Source organism: Polypterus senegalus, chromosome 6, assembly GCF_016835505.1.
Source record: "Polypterus senegalus isolate Bchr_013 chromosome 6, ASM1683550v1, whole genome shotgun sequence".
Classification (NCBI taxonomy): domain Eukaryota; kingdom Metazoa; phylum Chordata; class Cladistia; order Polypteriformes; family Polypteridae; genus Polypterus; species Polypterus senegalus.
Window position 1 is genome coordinate 23,514,661 of NC_053159.1, and position 20,031 is coordinate 23,534,691.

The 20,031-nt window shown below is 43.2% G+C and overlaps 1 protein-coding gene across 5 annotated transcripts in view; it reads left to right on the top strand.

Annotated features, from left to right (window-relative positions):
* The window catches only part of ttll10 (tubulin tyrosine ligase-like family, member 10), a 327,871-nt gene that overhangs the window by 269,989 nt on the left and 37,851 nt on the right, over positions 1-20,031 (top strand). For all 5 annotated transcript variants that reach the window (XM_039755585.1, XM_039755587.1, XM_039755588.1 and 2 more), the window contains 5 exons: positions 4,605-4,723; positions 4,961-5,078; positions 8,464-8,549; positions 12,624-12,795; positions 16,205-16,376. In XM_039755585.1, coding sequence (XP_039611519.1) covers positions 4,605-4,723; positions 4,961-5,078; positions 8,464-8,549; positions 12,624-12,795; positions 16,205-16,376 — 667 coding nt within the window. The remainder of the gene's footprint in view (positions 1-4,604; positions 4,724-4,960; positions 5,079-8,463; positions 8,550-12,623; positions 12,796-16,204; positions 16,377-20,031) is intronic.

Below are 20,031 nucleotides of genomic sequence, written 5' to 3' on the forward strand. Positions count from 1 at the left end.
CCATTCAGATGTGGAGAAGACATTTTCAGTTAGATGGGCCTGATGATGCTGCAACTGGAGAGCCCAGTTAGCTCAGGTTTCAACTCTTGGCTTGGGTCCTGTTCATGTCAGATTGGCTCTGGGTACCCAGACGTCCCCTTTGACATTTCAAAAGCTATCTGGTGACTCTAAATGGGCTCTCTGTAGTGTCCACACCAGGTGGCACCCCAGCTCCTCAAACCCAACACAGACAGACAGAGAGGAGGGCACAAGTTAAAAGCACAAAGGGCCTTTATTGTGGGAAACTCTTCTTTTAACAAGCATTTCCCACCACTGCCACAAGTAGCACAATAAACACAAATATAATATTTTCTTTCTTCTCGCTCTGTCTGTTGGTCAGTGCCTCATCAGCTCATTCCAGCAAGCTTTGTCCATCTTACACCCTGAAGTGAGGTAGGCATCTCCTTTTATTTTAGCCGCCCTGGAGGGGCTTCCAAACAGCCACCCACGTGGTCTGTCAGCGCTTTCAGGCGAGACAGAAACCCCACCATGTAGGGTTCTTCAGTCCTCATGGCACCCCCTGGCAGCACCCATGGCATCCAACAGGGCTGAGTTAAAGAACTCCAAGTTCCATGATCCCCTATGGGAATCCGGGGCACTGCTGCAACCCTTCTGCATTCTGGGGGAGGCAGTGCCCTAAAGAGGCTGCCCTCCCACATTCTTCCATCTCTTGGACATCCTGGCCTGGTAAGGATGCCAACAGTCCATCACAGTGGGTAGGTGTGTCCTGTGATAGACTGGCACCCTTTTCCAGTGGCACACTGAATTAGGGTGGGCTTAACATGTAAATGGGGTAAGCAGCCACTTAAGGGCAGTGGGCCAGAACACAGAATTACCAACAAAAGTTACACAACAGCAGGTGATTATTATTTGTGTTTTCTAATGTGACCACTTAGGGATGCCACTAAGTCCCAAACCCCCAGACACAACCCCTCAGACACAAGTCCCCGGTTCAAAAGAAGTACTTTCATTAAACAATGTTCCTTCAACAGGCTTCGTTTCCATGAACTCGACACAGCAAATCCAATTCTTTCTTCTCCTGGACGAGTGTTGTTCACCTCCGCTCCTGACTCTGACTCGCCTGGGTGAGGTGTCGTGACTCCTTTTATGGTGAACCTGGAAGTGCTTCCAGTGTGACGACATTACAACCAGGAAGCACTTCTGGGTCAGGCAGAACCTTCTTAAGTGGGTGATGTTATTCCTAAGCTTCACCCCCTGGTGGCCAATAGAGTCTATCTGCGGACCTCCAGAGCTCCACTCCATTGAGGAGGTAGTCACGTTATATTATACTTCAATGATAACACCTGGCTACGCTATGGTTAAGATTAGGGTGGGGAGAGTTTTCTGATTTGAACAAGTCAAGTAAACCAAGTGACAAAAGTGACAAAAACCTGCAATCCAATTGACTGCCCAGCTGGACAATCTCCTGATGGCACAGCAAGACTACAGCTCCCATGTTGCACCAGGGGAATCCTGCCACTCAGAGTACTGGATAAATCTATAGCCCTGTGAGGCAGTCTCCCTCTATCCATAACTCTCACGGCCCCCCTTGCCAGCAACCAAAGTGTCCGACTGTCCATGGCCTTCGATTATAAATGTAATCCAGCCATGTAAAGAATCACTGATCCTGTTTGTAACACTGGATTAATAAAAAAACTGAAAGCGCATGTTTTAGTGCTTGTGTGCACCTGCCTCCTCCTTTGAGGGAAAAGTGGTCCAGTCCTTCATCCCTGGACCCTGCGTAGCAGGCACCCAGCTAGAACACTCACAAGGAATACACGAGAACTTGAGAAGCAACCACAGAGACCAAGGACTGAACAGCATAGGCAGGCAACAGCACAATGAAACACAGCCATCAGACAAATGAAGCAATTTGTGGAGAAACTCCCAAAACGTAGCTGATTCTTCCAGGCTCCCCCTGCGTTCCCCCCCCACAATGTGGTAGCACAGGTGCTGCATGTGCAGGTCTAACAGTCACATCTCCTGCAGTTTCAGGCGCAGAGGAACGTGAACGTGACTCAAATTACCAATCAGGTGAATCCTACACTACAACACTGCCATTATGAATGGTGACTTCAGTCTCGGGGCAAAACAGCAGCTGTCAGATAAAGACCACTGATCACTGGGGACGGTTCAGGTGACAAATAACGTTTATCCTGTAAATAACGTCGGCCGCCGATTTACTAACACTAATTGATACATACAAGTGAAAAACGGGGAAAGGATCAGTAGATCCTGGATGGTGCACAGTGAGAACAACGACAGCGTGCTTGTGCTTTTGTTGAGAAGTGGGAGTAGAAATCCGTTTAGTGGCTACTGGAGAAATTTATGAGCTCAGTTAAAGGAGCACGAAAAGTCAGAGGGCACGTCACTAATATGGGTAGCTGGCACAAAGTCTGAGAGAGGCTCAACACAGGCTAGGCCAGCTCTTCTGTCTCACACACACACACACACACACACTCTCTTAATGTCGTTTTGTAATCCACAGATGGTTTTCTCTTTGTATTTTCACCATAACTCTGTGTTTTGCCATTGGGCTGCTCTCCTATTGATTATAACAAGTGTTCTATGAAACCTTTTGTCTGCCAGTAGGATGTATACACCAGCTTTCATGGGCAGGAGTAGGTGTTGAGGGAGACCCCCCATAGCTGTGCCCACTTAGGGCCCCCTATAAGTCCGCCCGTGGTCTGAATTGAACCAGGCAGTTCAAAGATGATTTGACTGATAGAAGAGAAATAGAGAAGTCCTTAAGAGAGCAGAATGGCGCTGCACAGACACTGGCTTTGGAAAGATGGGGGACTATGAAGACAGGATATACTGTATGGGGTTTAATGGCGACCAGGATTCAGAAGCTAGATTGCAGGGAAAGAGTGATGTGCTTAAACATCTAGGATCAGTGGTAGCCCAAGATGCGGAATTAAATGCAGAGATAACTGATAGAGTGCAGTGTGGGAGGAACAATTGGAAGAAGGTATCAAGAGTGTCATGTGATCAGAGAATTAAGGCAAAGGTCAAAGGTCAGGTTTCGAAGAGTGTACTCACACATTTGTCCAAATGTAACCCCGCAAAGTCTAGTTCGTTTGGCTAGTGTGATCGTTCTGTGAGCCGGGGTGCAGTATGGTAGGCCCACGCTCGGTTCAGTAGCATTCGGGAACAGTGTGATGGCTAAACGTGCCCAAGCATGGAAAACATGTAGCGGTCCAGTGTCGCTGAGCTTCACAACGTCGGAGAGATGCTAATTTATTTATTTTTATGCTGGGGATGCCAGGAACGCACCCAGCCTTGGCCCAACCCGCACTCACTCACAGACAGAGACATGAAGTCCAATAAATCAAATAAATGAATGAATAATATATTAAACTGAGAATAAATATAAACAACAAATACGAATGGGCACTACTACAGAGTAGTCTGAATTTGCATACCAGACCAACACACAGGCCAGCTGGCGCTGCCCGGGGTGGGGGGCAGTGACAATATTTTGCAATGAAACACAGCCTATGGTCACCCCCTTGTCAAATAAACACAAGAAGAATAAGAAAGAAAAGTGGGGGTACCAGCCGCTAACCCTGTTTAACATCCCAGGTGGGAGTCAATGTTTGAACTGAAGATTAGACTCTCGAGGAGCAAATGAGGAGGGTCTTCAGTTCAAAACGTCAATCCCATGAGGCATTAGTTCCCTGTTTATGATTTGTGCTGTTTATTTCCCAGGTAATTCTTTAACAATAATTTAGCAAAAAAAACACGTTTTGAGCGTTCGCCTGGATAACCGACACATGGATTATGTGACATGAGTGACGCGAGATTGTTTTTTTCCCCCGTTTTTTACATTGTTTGCTGTTGTACAGCGTTGGTCACCATTGACTCCTATTGTGTCATAAACTCTTTGTTTTCTCCATTCTTCATGAAATGTGAGATTAACCTTTTTTTTTTTTGTTTTGGCCACCATTTCAAACTACATGGGGTAAATAACATAAAAAGGTCACTTTTGGGTGGAAGGTTCCTTTAACACTTGGAGCATCAGCAGCCTTAGCAGTGACACATTACATACAATGCTAGCTGTGTAAGAAACTATTGAAATCGTCAGAAAAAAAATTAAAATGTAGAGATGTCAGGAAATTGAAAGGAACTATTCTGGGCGTCTCTCTCCTAGAAGGTTTCGTCTTGCTGACGTGCTCGCATCATTTGTGCAATGGCGGTGGGAGGAAAAGTAAAGGTGATACCATTTTGCTGATGTTAGCCGCTAAGTGACTTTGTCTTTCTTCTGAGATTTTGTTTTACTGGCGTGCTCGCCTCGCTTGTGCTATTAGCGGCTAAGCGAGTTTTCTGTTTCCTTACCCCGACTCCACCTCTCACTTCCAGGCCGGACAGACACACACACACTTCCACACGTGTAGACATTTATATATGAGATAAAATATACATATGACATATCATGTCTGAATTGTGAAGGGGTCCGGGCTCTTCGCTATCTTGATTCTCTTCTTGTTGTCTAGCTTGTCAGATTTAGTAATATGCTGGTGTACTCAAAGACTCCACTTTGTCTCTCTTGTCTGCCATTTCAGGGTGAGCAACTACTGTCTGAGGAAAGGATGGCAGCGTATCCATGACAAAAATCGAGATGATTATAAACTCAAATGGTGTGAAGCCAAATCCCAATCGACATACAACAGTTTCCGTGAAGGTGAGTTGGACAGGCCACATTTAATTTTGTTGACAGCTCTGAGCTTTGCTGAGGGTATGTGAGTCCTGGCATCTAGCAGGGGATGCTCTGAGAGCTTTCTAAAGGAGGTCCCAATCCTGAGATGTGTGTGTGCCTGAATCCAGAATGATTGGCCCTGCTGCCCAGTAACCTACCTGCTTCCATGGCCACCTGCTCTCACACACTTCCTCTCATAGCTTTATCTCCATGTCACCGCAGGAGAGCAGCTTGTCTACCAAATCCCCAACAACAAGCTCCTGACCACCAAGATCGGCCTCTTGAGCAGCCTGCGGGAGTACGAGCGGGTCAAGGGCAAGATGCAGAGCACTACAGGCAGGTGAGCCACGTTACGATTCTTAAGGAGTTTTCTTTCATTTTTGTTAAGAATTCATTTAGTGTTTGTTTCATGTTCATGGTGTCTTGTTATGTGTGCTTAGGAATAAGAAGAATCCAAATTTAAGGTTTAAAAAGTCCTATCTATCTATCTATCTATCTATCTATCTATCTATCTATCTATCTTATAGTGTCTTTCACATCTATTAATCTATCTATCTATTATATAGTGCCTTTCACATCTATCTATCTATCTATCTATCTATCTATCTATCTATCTATCTATCTATCTATCTATCTATCTATTGTGCCTTTCATATCTATCTATTGTGACAGATAGGGGGCGCTATCGCTCCCTTGAACCCCTGTCCACGACTCCAGACACCAGGTAAAAGTCCAATATTTGACTTTATTAAATCTCCACAGTGCACAAAGCACCCTCTCCTCCACTATACAGTACTCATACAATACAATCACTAAACAATACAATAAATCACAATCCTCCAACTCCCAGACGCGTTGCCACCCTTCCACCCATCTCAGCTTGCCGTCTGGGAGCTCCCGTAGTCCTTTTAAATACCCTGACCCAGAAGTGTTCTCATTCCCCAGTCCATGTGATCTTGTATCACTTCCGGGTCAGGTAAAAAGTTCTTTTCTTCACCCCGGAAGCAGGCCCAGCCTTAGGCATAGGCAAAGTAGGTGACCGCCTAGGGACCTGGCGTCCGGGGGGCCCCGGATCGACAGCAGCCAGGCCCTTGGTCCGCGCCTTCCCCTCGCATGTTTAAATCACGTGGGAAAGCTGGGGTGTGACCGCGTGGGCAGCAGTCTATAAAATCGGAGCGGTTTGAATCAAGATCTCTATGGGTCGAACGTTCACATCAGTGAATCAGCCCTCATCATCATTTGTCGAAGAAGAAAGAAGAAGTCAAGATCTCATAAATACTTCCACCTCGTCAATGGCAGCAGGTGGCACTGGAGCGGGAAGGCAGAACCGCAATCTGAGTTACGAGAATGAACGAAACCCCTGTCTGTCAGTATGTCCTCGAAGCGTAAATACGAATCTGGAGCAGCTAAGCGAAAGAAAAAAGCCGATACTGATGCTTTCATTGCGTCTCAGAGAGGAGCTTTGCTCAATTTTGTGAGATTTGGTGCTGGTAACAGCGGTAGTCGCAGTATGGAGAGCAATGAAGGCCCATGCCGAGGCCCCCACAGAGAGAGTGTAATTTTCACGCATTTCGCAGAGCTTCCAGGGGGGCTCCGCCCCCTTTCACCTAGGGCCCCATAATACCTAAGACAGGGCCTGCTGGAAGCCCGTCGCTCTTCCTTTGATGAACTTCCGGGTTAAAGGGAACAAAGTAGTCTTCGGTCCTCCCTGCAGCTCCCTCTTGCTGCCCCTGTGGTATCCAGCAGGGTCGTGTATAAAAACTACATGTCATATGACTCCCTGCTGGTCTTCGGGGCACCTCCATACTGCAGGGAGGGCTCCATCTGGTGGCCTGGGGGTATTGGCCGGGATGACAGGCCGGCCACATCTCACACTATCTATCTATCTATCTATCTATCTATCTATCTATCTATCTATCTATCTATCTATCTATCTATCTATCTATCTATCTATCTATCTATCTATTATATAGTGCCTTTCATATCTATCTATCTATCTATCCTGTGCTCAAAACAATTGTTAAAACTGTAAAAATATTTAACAAGTTATCGCTATGTTATTGGGATGCCATTTTTTTCCATTGGTGCCACTCTTTTGGGCCTAGTTTATGTCTTGTTGCTAGCTACATTGCTATGCAGGACAATCAGAGGTCGCGACCCGTGATGTCACTCTCAGATGAGAGGGGGGTTCCCCCTTGAAGAATTGCTGTTGTCAGTCATAGAGTAATGTTGATTGCTTAAAAAATCTGTGGCAACCCATTACAAGACACTTCGCAAACCGTACACGACCCATTTCCATTAAATACAGCAGTAATAATACAGTAATAATTATAATAATAATTCTTTAAATTTATCTAGCGCATTTCTTACCATTAAAAGTGCTTCAGGGAGTGGGAAGCCCCATCAGCCAACCACTAATGTGGAGCATCCACCAGGATGATGCGATGGCAACCATTATTTTGCCAGTATGCTCACCACACTTGAGCTGTTAGGTGGTGAAGGAGTGAGTTAGCCAGTCAGAGACAGGGAATGATTAGCAGGCCAGAATGAGTAGGCCGTGATGTGAAATTCAGCCTGGACATCGGGATACACCCTACTCTTTATGAAGGATGCCCAGGGATCTTTTATGATCACAGAGAGCCAGGACCTCAGTTTTACATCTCATCTGAAGGATAGCACCACTTTTATATCACAGCATCCCCATCACTGCACTGGGGCATTGGGCTCCACATTCAGACCACAGGGTGAGCGCCCCCTGCTGGTCTCACCAATACCTCTTCCAGCAGCATCCCAAGCTTTTCCTAAATTGTCTCCCACCCAAGTACTGGAGAGTAGCGACCCTACACGACACAATGGCTTCAACCCATGTTTAAGAAATGGTGGTTTAAAGGTCAGAGTCATTCACTTTCTGGTTATCTAAGAGTGCTGATAGAAACTCCAAAGTTTATGAGTGCTTGAATTAGCTGTTCAGTCTTCTTGGTTTCAGAACGATGTTTTCACTGTGCGTCTGTTTACCGATTGGGCCTCAACGACAGACTGGACTGAATCACAGTTTTGACCTTAGCATCTCCTGCTGTCTAGTTAAACCCCGACTCTAATAATTTAACATCTGCCTTTTATTCAGACGGTGTTATAGGTTTTTACCCCCAGAAGTGTTGTTGTGCTGTTTCTCCCAGGAAGGGCCTGTCTTAATGAGCTGAGGCTTGAGAGTGGGGCCATAGCTAGCCATAGTAACAAATGAACAAAGCAAGGTTCCCCAAACCGGGCATTTAATTATGATAAATGATAAAATGCTTGTTTGTCTTGCAGAGCTCAAATTCAATCAATGGCTGGGGGCTCTGTTTGGATCCTCTTATTTAGTAGACTCATCTCATCCTGGACTTAACTTTAGTTATTGGATCCAAGCTGATTTCTGAAACGTCCAAACTGAAATCCCCCAAAATGTTTTTCTATTCAAGTCAGGTTTTTAGTTTTGGGTTCCTAAGAATCTCACTGGCTGGATATATCCACAGCTATTTTCTTCCGACCTTCTGTGTCTCCCCTCAATATGCTCCTTGATGTTTTTGTAGTTTTAGTGAAGGACTCTGACAATAACAAGGCTAATGCCCAGGACTAATCTGAGTGAGCGATTTCATTTTTTACAGTTTTTTTTACTTGGACCGTCAATTGTCTTCGGTTCTGTTCTCACAATTTTCTTTTTTAATTCTCCTTTGGTTTCCTTTCAGGATTTTAAAAATGGATAACTTTTTTCCTGACACGTTTCGCATGGACCTCAAAGAAGAAAAAGAGATGTTTTTTGCCAGGTATCGAGGTAAGCTTAACCACTTTGACCTACATGAGTGCTCACTTTCAGCCTATAGCTCCTTCCTAAGTGACCCCAAAGTGACGTCTATGAGAAAGCAGAAGAACATGGAGCTGGTGGATCAGCAGGCCTGCACAATATAAAGCTGGTTAATGTTGAATTAGGACTGCACTACCCACTGCTGCGTACCGTAATGTGCTGCCTTGACTTCCTAATGTCTGCTGCTCGTGGCCAGTATGCAGATGAGAGTGTGAAAGCCTATTTAAATTTGTACCCTTTTTTGGCAATGCCTTCATTAGTCTTGTTTCCCTGCCTCTTTAACTTATTGTGGAGAAACCATCCATTCAGCATTGTTGAAAACTCCATCAGAGATGTACAACGTAGATTCCTTTAAGTTCACTGACAGGGAAAGCCAGAAATGCGCCACCTAGTTGGTGAAGATGCTGCCATGTCTGCTATTACACATTCAGAAAGTATCCAGAACCCTCCACTTTATTGTGCTGTAGATTTCATTTCAATGCATATGTCGGCCATTTTTTGTCCATCAGTCTACACTCAATATTCCGTAATAACAAATTGAAAACATGTTTTCAGAAGGGTTTGCAAATTTATTAAAAAACCAAACCTGACATCTCCCATCGATGTAAGTATTCAGACCCTTAATTCAGTACTTTGTCGAAGCCCCTTTGGCAGCAGCCACCGCTTTGAGTCTTCTTGTATAAATCTCTATAAGTTCTGCATACCTGGATTGGAGAAAAGTATCTCATTCCTCCTAGCAGATCATCTCAAGCTCCTTTAAACTGGATGAACTTCCATCTTCACAGATGTTCTGTGGAGTTTTAAGTGTGACCTTTGGCTTGGTCAGTCAAGGACAGTCAGACATGTGTCCTAAAGCCACTCCAGCATTGTCTTTGTGTAGAAAGGTGACCTGTAACTCCAGCCTGAGGTTTGCATGCACACTGGAGAAGATTTTCTGCCAAGACCTCTCTGTGTTTGGCTACGCGTTCTCATCCCTCACTTCTGACCAGTCCCCGTGCCCCTGGTATTGAGAAGCACCCCCATAGATGATGCTACTACCACCGTGCTTCACTTTAGGGTTTGGTGTTAGGTTGGTGATGAGCACAAAACATACTGCTTGGAGTTCAGCTCAAAGGGTTCCGTTTTTGTTTTCTCAGACCACAGAATCTCTACTCCCATGCTCTCAGAGTCCAAGTGGGCTGTCATATGCCTTCTGCTTAAGAATGGCTTCCGTTTAGCCACCCTAGCATAAATGCCTGATTGATGGGAATGCTGTTGAGATGGTCGTCCTTCCACAGGTTTTCCCATCTCAGCAGATGACTTCTGAAGCTCTGTTAAGGTAATCATTGACTTTCTTGTCTGGTTACTCATTCTGGCTGAGTGGCCAATTTTAAGAGGCATTCTGGTGGTTCCAAGCATCTTCCATTTAATAATGATTGAGGCCACTGTGCTCCCTTGCCCTTATCTATGCCTCACCACAGTTTGATTGTGAAGGTCTACGGAGAGTTCATAGCTTGGGTGGTATTCTGACATGCAGTGTGACTTGTGGGACTTTTAATACACAAGTGTGCGCCTTTCTAAATGGTGCCCTGTCAATTCAGTGTGCCACAGATGGACTCCAATCAAGTTCTGGAAACATCTCAAGGAGAGTCAAAGCAAACAGGGTCAATCTGTCAAGTACCTGGAGTGCCACCGCAAAGTGTCTGAGTACTTACAAAAATAAGAGATTTCAGCTTCTGGTTTTAAATTTGCAAGCCTTTCTAAAAACGTGTTTTCATTTTGTCATTATGGACTATTGAGTGTGAATTGATGATCAAAAAATGGAAAATTCACCCATTTAAAATTAAATCTACAAGACAATAAAATGTACAGAAAGTTTAAAGGGCTCTGAATACTTTCTGAATCTACTGTGTCAGGTGAGTAAGCTCTGTATTGGTGGGCTTCGGCCATGATGGCACACCACCAGTAAGTGAATTATTAGCTTGTGAACATGAGTCACCAGTTTGTCTTGACCTTAGAGAAGTGCCATATTCAGCCACATTAATTGCATGTGACGTAACTCTGCCCACTCTGTGCCCATACACCCAGGGCACATTAAACCTCTGATTGGGAGCTCGTTTTCTGACAACACACGGTGATTTCTCTTAGTTGGGGCAATAAGTTTAAGCAAGAGGTGTGTCTTCAATTCAAAGGCTTGCTGTCATTTGAACCTGATATTTTAATAGACTATGGGGCTTCGCTCGCCAACACCTGGGCTTAGTTAACCGGATATATAATTTAAACAGATTGTTATTTTCATGGGAATTGTTACATATGCATTATTTTAACTTTTACTTTAAAACTTCAGTAAAAACAATATTTGGAATTAACTTTTCGTCAATATTGCATTGAATTTCGATTCCGTGTTTGGAGTTACATCGTGACAACGCAACATATAACTGCCCGTGAGTGAATATTGTTTCTTTCTCTCTAATAAATAAGCAGAGTTTTTTGAATGTTTGTCTCTGTGATTTGTTAACTGTCATAGCAAAAGTTGTTCTAACGGGAAACTCTAAACGTTTTAATACAAATGGTATATCAAGATCTCCTTTGGTGTCTAATGTTATCCGCGGAAGATGTACTACATTACCTTTCTTGTCACCTGCTAAAATTTTACTTGTCAGAATTGTTCGACTAATTTTCAATACAACTAATCTTGTTCCATTGCATAGTCCATCACTCAGACATAAATTATGCAATAACATTACGATACATCCTTCTTTCAACAGTAATTCGGCTGGTGGAAGACCAGAAGGTGTTAATGGTTGTAGATATTCTTTGTGATATTGTAATCTGATGTTTTATCTTATGCACCATCACCACCAACTGTTTCAACATATTCTATTGATACGCATTTAACCAGTTTGCTGTGTAACCAATCGACAATTTTCGCATTAATTTGTTTGACGTCATCGTTTCTCACTGACATATTTAGATGAATAGGTGATTCTAAACTGGATCTTCGTAAGTGTGTGTATGTGTGTGTTTATAAGTAAGCCCTTTAATGGATTGGTGTCTGTCCATATTAAGTGCTGGAATGCACCTGATGACAGTGGTCTTATTTGAAAATACTGTAGTTGTAAGCATTGCGTGACTTGAACAAATCTCATGGTAAAAGTTTCCGTCTTGAGGGACTTCCTTCCAAAAGTCTCTTTAAAAAGTGAAATCTTGTCAAGTCTTGTCTCGTCCCAAGATTTTTTTATTATAATAGAGAGATATGGTATCATTTAATTATTACTCAATACTCAGAGAAATGAAACCCCAGTAGAGGAAGAAATAAAGACAATCAAAGTATGCATCATCTTATATGCTAGATATTCCTCACTTTACACACCCCCCTAGACGTTTTCAAATCTTCTTGTTATGCAATGAGTTGCAGTGGTGGTCTCTCACACTTGTCGCTTTCTTGCACAGTCACTCAGTTTTTTTGGGGGGCCTGCTGTAGGCAGGTTTCCAGCTCTGCCACACTTGTTCCATTTCTTAATGGTTGATTTAACTGGATGTTTAGTGACTTGGATATTTTCTTGTCTTCATCTCCTGACTTGTGGTTTTCAGTCCTCTATTCATGGCGTGGCCTGGAGTGTTGCTTTGCCTTCATGATGTAGGTTAGGCCACCATACTGACTCACCACAAGCTGAATCTTTCACCTTCGGGTGTCTTTACACAGCAGTCTCTGAAACCGCCTCACAGGTGACCTCCATTGGACTAATTCTGTGACTTTCTTTGCCAATTGGCCACCCCGGTGATGACTGAGGGGAGTCATTTTAAAGGGGCTGAATACTTATAGATCAGTTACTTTGTGTTTTATATTTGTAGTTTAGACCATTTTGCAGAGATCTGTTGTTACTTTAACGTTAAAGAGTCATTTTTTGTTGTTCAGTACCATAAATGCAAAATTGAATCACTAAAACATCAAAGGAAGAGGGAAAGGCATTGGCTGCCCCCCATATTTGCTGCTCTTTGGTTCACGATTTTCATTCCTTAATATTTTCTTTGGTTTCTTTCTCCCCACTCCTCTCTCCTCAGATGGCCAGGTCTGGATCTGTAAGCCCACTGGACTAAATCAGGGTCGTGGCATCTTCCTTTTGAAGACATCTGGTGACGTGGATGCCTTTCGAGAAAAGCTCCAGAACATTGAAAATGATCCTGTCTACAAAAAGCAACCCTTCAGGTTTCCTCAGGCAAGAATTGTCCAAAGGTAAGTGGTTGGGGTTAGATGTTTGGGAGGGTATGTGGCTTGGTAAAAAGCCCGCCCTTTTATGTTTTGACTATGTGGCTCTAGGGAACAAGTAGCATGACAAGCAGGAAAGATCTGTTCATAGAGACAACTTTTGAATCACTTTTTTCATTAATGTTAGCCAGGATGAATAAATCCTCACCTCCACTGCTGTGCACCAGGGCCATCTTAATGTAGGGACACAATGGGCATAGTTTATGATGCCTGTGGTGTTTCTGTTTTGCTATCAAGACAGGGGCCCCAGTGCACAACTTCTCCCGGGGGGCTGTGATACTGTTAAGGCGGCCCTGATTGAGCTGCCATTATCTGAAATGTACCACCATCTTTCATAGTCACCGAGGTGACCACCACAAAAGCAGGTGTACAGAACATAGTGCATTTCAAATTCTGCATGGTCACTATCACAATGTTGTTCTTAATATCACAGACATGTCTCTGGTATATGAGATCAAATACCGTGCAGACATATGGAAGTTGGGCAGAGTCAGCTCAGTATGAGGCTGGGCATGATATTGAATGCCTCATCCACCAGAGGTGTGAGACAGCAGCACTCAACACTGTGTCACTCTTCTACCATTACTTTTAGTCTAATAGCGATGAGTGTACCCCATTGAATTCACTTTACTCCGAGTTCAGGGAAATCGCCGGAATATTTGGGAACTTTACCAAGCTCAACGAGCACTGAAGTCAATAGTTTTGAGTGGATTATAATGGTCCTGTGTTCATTTAAGTGTCCCTGATGGCCTGGGAAATGTCTGCCAACTATACTGGACCGATTATTGTGGCCAAATAGTGACCTGAGCTGTGAGGCAGCTGTGCTATCCAGTGTACCGCCATGCCTTTCTGAGATCAGATTAATAGAATTAAATATCAGAACAATAAACGTTCTCACAGGCAGTGGCTACAGGAGCAGGATGCATGAATTCTCTTAGACTCACCCACTACAGATTTTATAGCCCGTTCTGACACTTTTTCTCTCTCACCACCACTGCTACCAAATAAGTACAACACTAAAGCACGTGGATTCTTCACTCCATCCCGTCTGCATCAACTGCACCGCACTCTGGGTAATACTATTAAATGGGTAGGCCCACATATTTCCACACATGTTGTATACAAGTCCATACTAAAAGACATTACATTTAAGACACAAACACACTGACGCATTTCCTCTGTCTTTTTTTTTTGCTAATTTGTAGCATACCACTAAAACAGTAATTGATAAATCCATACTGGAAGAAGAAGTTCATCCGGTCTAGCAGTTGATCCGATTGACATTATATACTTGGGAGGGCCATCCCAACCAACATTAGCTGCTACAGTTCTGTGATATCATGCTAGGCTACAAAACATCATGGGGTGCTGGGATAAAAAAAAACAGTTCATCTAAGCCAGGGGTGGGCAATTATTTTTCCAATGGGGCCTCATAAGAAATTGGAATGGTATAATAATATATACATAATACCTATAATCTTAATTAATTTCCAATATATATGATATCCCACTATAATAAACAGTAAACGAAACATTACCAATGAGAAAATGTCGAAGATAGAATTACATATATGTTTCAAATTGTATTCCTTAAACACCGCTATATGTTCTCCACACACTAAGCACACTGCTTTACCTTTGATTTCAGCAAATAAATATTTAGAAGTCTACGCCTTGTTAAAAACTCTACATTTTGCGTCAGTTTTTCTTTTTTTAATGTTAGCTGACATATTTAAGGGCTAAGAGCTAATTTCTTGGAAGCCGTTCAACACATTCGCGGACATGCATAAGCACACTGATAATTAAGAAAAACAATAGTGGCCTTCAAAATAAAAGGCATGTAATTGTATTTCGTGCACCTATCACAAAATAATAGATGCCGCTACACTTTTACTACAGACTCATGCGGGCTGGTCAAAGGTAGTCAGCGGGCCGGATGTAGCCTGCGGGCCGTAAAATGCCCAGGTCTGATCTAAGCCAACTGCTCAGTGAATTGTCATGAAAATTTTCAGCAAACGAGGTCACCAGTGAACACAACAGATTCTATTTGAATAAAACGTTTGGCAAATTTTTCCATTCAACTCTAGTGATTTGAACAAAATTGAATCAGCCTTCACTTTCGACATACTTTAGTGAGCCTTGGGTGCCCATGACCCTGTTGCTGGTAGGCACTATAAACTACATACTGGTAACACCCTACAAGACCTGCCATTTTGGAGATGCTCAGATACTCTCGTCCAGCCATCACAATCTAGCTGTTGTCATGTCGCTCAGATCCTTACACTTGCCCAGTTTTAATGGTTTCAACACACCACCTTGAAGAACTGACTGTTCACTTGCTGCCTAGTACATCCCAGCCTTTGACTAGTGCCATTTTAACAAGATGACTGATGTCATTCACATCACCTAGGAGTGGTTTGAATGTTGTGATGTATTGCTGTAAGTGTTATTAAATACCACTGTGTCTAGTAAAACAAAGTCATCCCACTGCCCGGTTTTTAGCGGTCCACGATGATGAATACGTAAGCATCTTCTGATTCCAATTCCACTCATCACTGCTGCTACCTTCTGCAGTCGGTGCACTAAATACTTAAGTTACTTACAAATTAACACCAAGAACTGATGCCAGATGATCTGAAGCCCAGATAAATCCACAGTACTACATGACCGTGTATACCATGACATGTGTCCTCCCGCTCCCCAAAGATGTGACATCAAGATGATGGATGACTTTAAATTGTCCAAACAGGGCTGTGCGATGGCCTCTCTAAAATCCAACCTTTTGTGTGTGTACTCCAAGTGTTTTACTCTTTCTGATTCCTGACTCTTTGATTTTCGTTCCTTACGGGGATCCTTACAGTGCCGTTTTGGTGATGGTGATCAAGGGGACAGATCCTGGGTTTCGACTTTGGCTTCAGTCAACGATTTCTGTCCTGGTCATCCCCGTTTCTCAAGACATAACACAAACAACTTTCTGCGCCGCTCGCAACTCTGCTCTGACTTCTCTGTTTTTGCCCCTTGGTTGAGTCTGCTGGTTATTTTGATCTTTTGATTACTAAATCTTTGTCTGACATTTTGATTGTGAATTTTCCTTTTCCCCTAAAAGCTAAAACAAACAAACTCTTTTCTTTGCTCATCCAAATCGTCCCTAATAACATTTTTCATTATAGTTATGACACTTGTTTCCAGACATTGAATTCCAATTAACGTTGTCGTTTTTGGTTGTGGGTGTCTTTTGACTTCTGGTTTCTGACTTCTGTTTGGGTTCACCACTCTTTCATAAACCTTCCGTCCGGCCTTCTGAATACGTTAATTCTCATTTGCAGCCCCAGTGCCAGGATTCTGATGTGTGTGTGTGTTTTCTCTTTGAACTCAGATACATCCGGAATCCCCTTCTCCTGGAGGGCAGGAAGTTTGACATCCGCTCTTATTTCCTCATTGCCAGCACCATTCCTTACATGGTCTTCTTTCGTCATGGCTATGTCCGCCTGACTTGCGACATGTATGATGTCGAGTCTGATGATCTCACATCTCACTTGACCAATCAGGTAAGTTACTGCTAGATAGGGTGTTGCATTCTCAAGGTGTCGGTCTTCTGTGGCTGCTATGGTGCAATTCATCACTTGACATCGCTCGCGCTTGATATGGAAGTGTAAGGGTCAGATCTGGAAAGCACTGTAGTACCTTTGTGGGAAGGACCGATAGACAATATCAATGAATTTACCATTAGGCCTAGAAATTCTCAGATATTTAGACAAGCTGGGATGAGTGGGCTGTTCTAACTGCTGTTCACACTCCCTCCTCATCCTTATATTAATTCGCTTGTGTCCGTCTGTGCTCGATGTAAACAACGGTTGCCACAATTACTATATCCCTCCACAACAATAGCGAGGAATTCGTGTTCCTGGCAGAGTTTTGGTCTTATGCTTATCTTCAATTCTTTAATGTGGCCAGTTATCGACTGTGATATTTGACTGTGAAAAACAAATTACACACATAACCTTTTTGAAGAGCAGCGGCAAACTGCCAGACAATAAGAAACAGTATGATGGAAAAACTGCAGAAATTCCGTAACGCTGACAACTCAAAACAAGATATTCCTTTTATATTATGGCGTAATCAATTTCCTGTTCATTTAGCATATTGTGTGACTATCACCAACTCACAACGACAAACGATTAATATCATAGGAGTTTATTTGCCATAACCAGTTATACACTACATTTTCCAGAGTTACATCGAAACCCGGGTTAAACGTACAGGTACTTGCCATTTACACACAGGGGGATATTTTCACTGTCAATAATGTTTATGCAACAAATTGGGGTTTTCGAACAATTATTATAGACGTCAGTATACTACATTACCTGGCGGCCACACTTCACACATACTGACTTATGTGTGCTCTGCATTTCCCTTCTTATCCAATATGTCCTGTTAACCTGTTCATGTTACACTTTGTATTGTAAATATTCATGCTGTTGTAAGGTGACTATAGTAATATCCCATCCTAATCATGTGACTATTCTAATATTGAGTCCTCTCACAAGTCACTACTTATTAAAATAATCTCCTTTCTTACTGTAATGTGCAGAATAAAAGAAATGAAATGATGATGAGGGAGAGTAGACATTTTTGCAAGCACAATCTGCTGGTATTGTCATAAAAGGCCTCCACTGTGAAGGCTTTACATATCCCTTTAAAGCCACCTGCACCCAAGGCTTCATTTTGCAGGGCACCTTCTTAAATTGGCACTGATTGGATGTGCGTTATAGTGAACCACAAGGCTGGATTGTGAATGTCTGACATTGTGTAATGAATGTTCCAGGAACATGGGGCTGACATTCCATTCACATTCGATAATTTGATCACAGTGGCCTAATTTAACATTCTCAAGAATGAGTAATCCAATTTAGAGCCATCAGGACTGCAGCTTATCAGAAAAAAAAACAAACTTTATTTAGAACATTAGAACACTTGAGATGAGAACAGCCATTCAGCCCAACAAAGCTCGCCAGTCCTACCCACTTAATTCTTCTAAAATCAAGTCGAGTTCTGAAGGTCTCCAAAGTCCTTCCGTCTACCACACTACTTAGTCGCTTATTCCAAGTGTCTGTGGTTCTTTGTGTGAAGAAAAACTTCCTAATGTTTGTGTGAAATTTACCCTTCATGAGTTTCCAACTGTGTCCCCGTGTTCTTGATGAACTCATTTTAAAGTCATAGTCTCGATCCTTTCATAATTTTAAACACCTCAATTGTGTCACCTCTTAAATTTCTTTTGATTACACTGAAAAGGCTCAGCTCTTTTAATCTTTCTTTCATAACTCATACCATTCAGCCTCATCGCTCCTCTTTGGACTTTTTCTGTTTGCAGCCTGGAGACCAAAACTGTACCCAGTACTCCAGATGAGGCCTCACCAGTGCATTATGGCTGTTGTATGCTTAATACTGACTTAAAAGGGGTCATTAGTTATGCACTCGAGTATTTTGTGTTGTATGTTTGTGACAGCCATAGCACCTGCACTTCAGAAGAGGTCATCCACCTTAAGCTAATTGTGTTCATGCCTGGCCTGGACTTGGATGGGACACCATCTAGGAAAGGCTTGGGTTGCTGCTGGAAGAGGTGTTGGTAAGGCCAGTACGGGACACTTACCTTGTGGTCTGAATGTGGATCCCAGTGCAGTGATGGGAAACTGTGATGTAAAGATGGTGCCATCCTTTGGATGAGATGTAAAGCCGAGGTCCTGACTCTCTGTGGTCTCAAAAGGTCCCTTCATAAAGAGTAGGGTGTATCCCAATGTCCACGCTATAGTCATTTTGGGCCCCTAATCTAATTCCCTTCATCATTTTAAACACTTCAGTCATGTCTCCTCCTAATCTTCCTTTAAATTATTCAACGTCTCCTCCTAACTCATCCCCTGTAGCCCTGGAATCAGCCTAGTTGCTTTTCTGGACTTCTTCTAGTGCTGCTATGTCTGTTTTGTAGCCTGGAGACCAAAACTGCACCCAGTATTCCAGATGAGATCTCACCAGTATGTTATAAAGCTTGAGCAGAACCTCCTTGGACTTGTACTCCACACATCAAGGCGCTATATAAGCATATAAGCTATATAAGACAGTCTGTTAGCCTTCTTAACACCTTCTGAACACTGTCAAGTTATTGATAGTGTTGAGTCCACTATGACTCCTAAATCCTTTTTACGCGTAATTGAATTACGTTTCTCCCAAACCATTTCTTGAATGATATTCCTGTGCAATACTCCATCCCTGGACACGTGTTTGACAAGTCATTTTAGGAGTACTTGGCTAAGCAGATTAAGAATATCAACCCAGAATGGACTCACGAGTATGGCATCAGCAACGTGGATTGTTTTAAGAAGTGTCCTAATGGGCCAAAGGAAAGGTTTCAACAGGCCAGTTTTGTCCTGTGGGCTATGAACACATTGACCTGGTCTGAAAGGACTGATGGGTAGGCCTATAAAATCTTTTTACCAACAACCACCATGCCCTCTGGCAGATGCTGAAAGCACCCTCCTTTAGAGGAGCTGGCCTCTGGGCTGCCATATGTCAAAGGGTTGCATCATCTCACTCCTTCCACTTGGGGTCAATGTGCTGACACCTAATTGACACTAAGACAACCTTCTAGGTGGGCCCCTCATCAAAGCCAGTGCCATGTGGCAGACGGCTGTCTGAGGGGTCACTCCATGTAAATGCAGATACCGCCTTTTCTTTTCTTTGCTCCTTAAGCCATGGCAGAAAGGAGGGCGTTTCTCTGCTCTACATGTATTTGTTTATGAGCTGAGGTCCTGCCTCTCAGGTACCTGATGGTGCCCACCTACAAAGAGCTTTAGAAGCACATAATATATTCTTGAAAACCAAAAAAAAAAAACACACACACAAAAGCCCACCTGCACAACCTCTGCAGCCCCCCAGTCATCCAGCTGCCTGCTTCCATCCCAGATGTCACTTGAGCCCTCTTTATATTCAACTTCTCAACGACCACAAAGAGTTTTACAGTCTTGATAACATTTAATGAAAGAAGGGTGGCCTAAACTTGTATTGATTACTTCTGCCTCATTTTACTTCTCTGAACCTGACAAAGATTTCATCACACATCCAAGGACAAAATTATGGCCAGTTGTGTAGCTGGATGGACACTGAAAGGGGCTTGGCAGTCAGGCTATCCCTGATTTAGTCACGTAA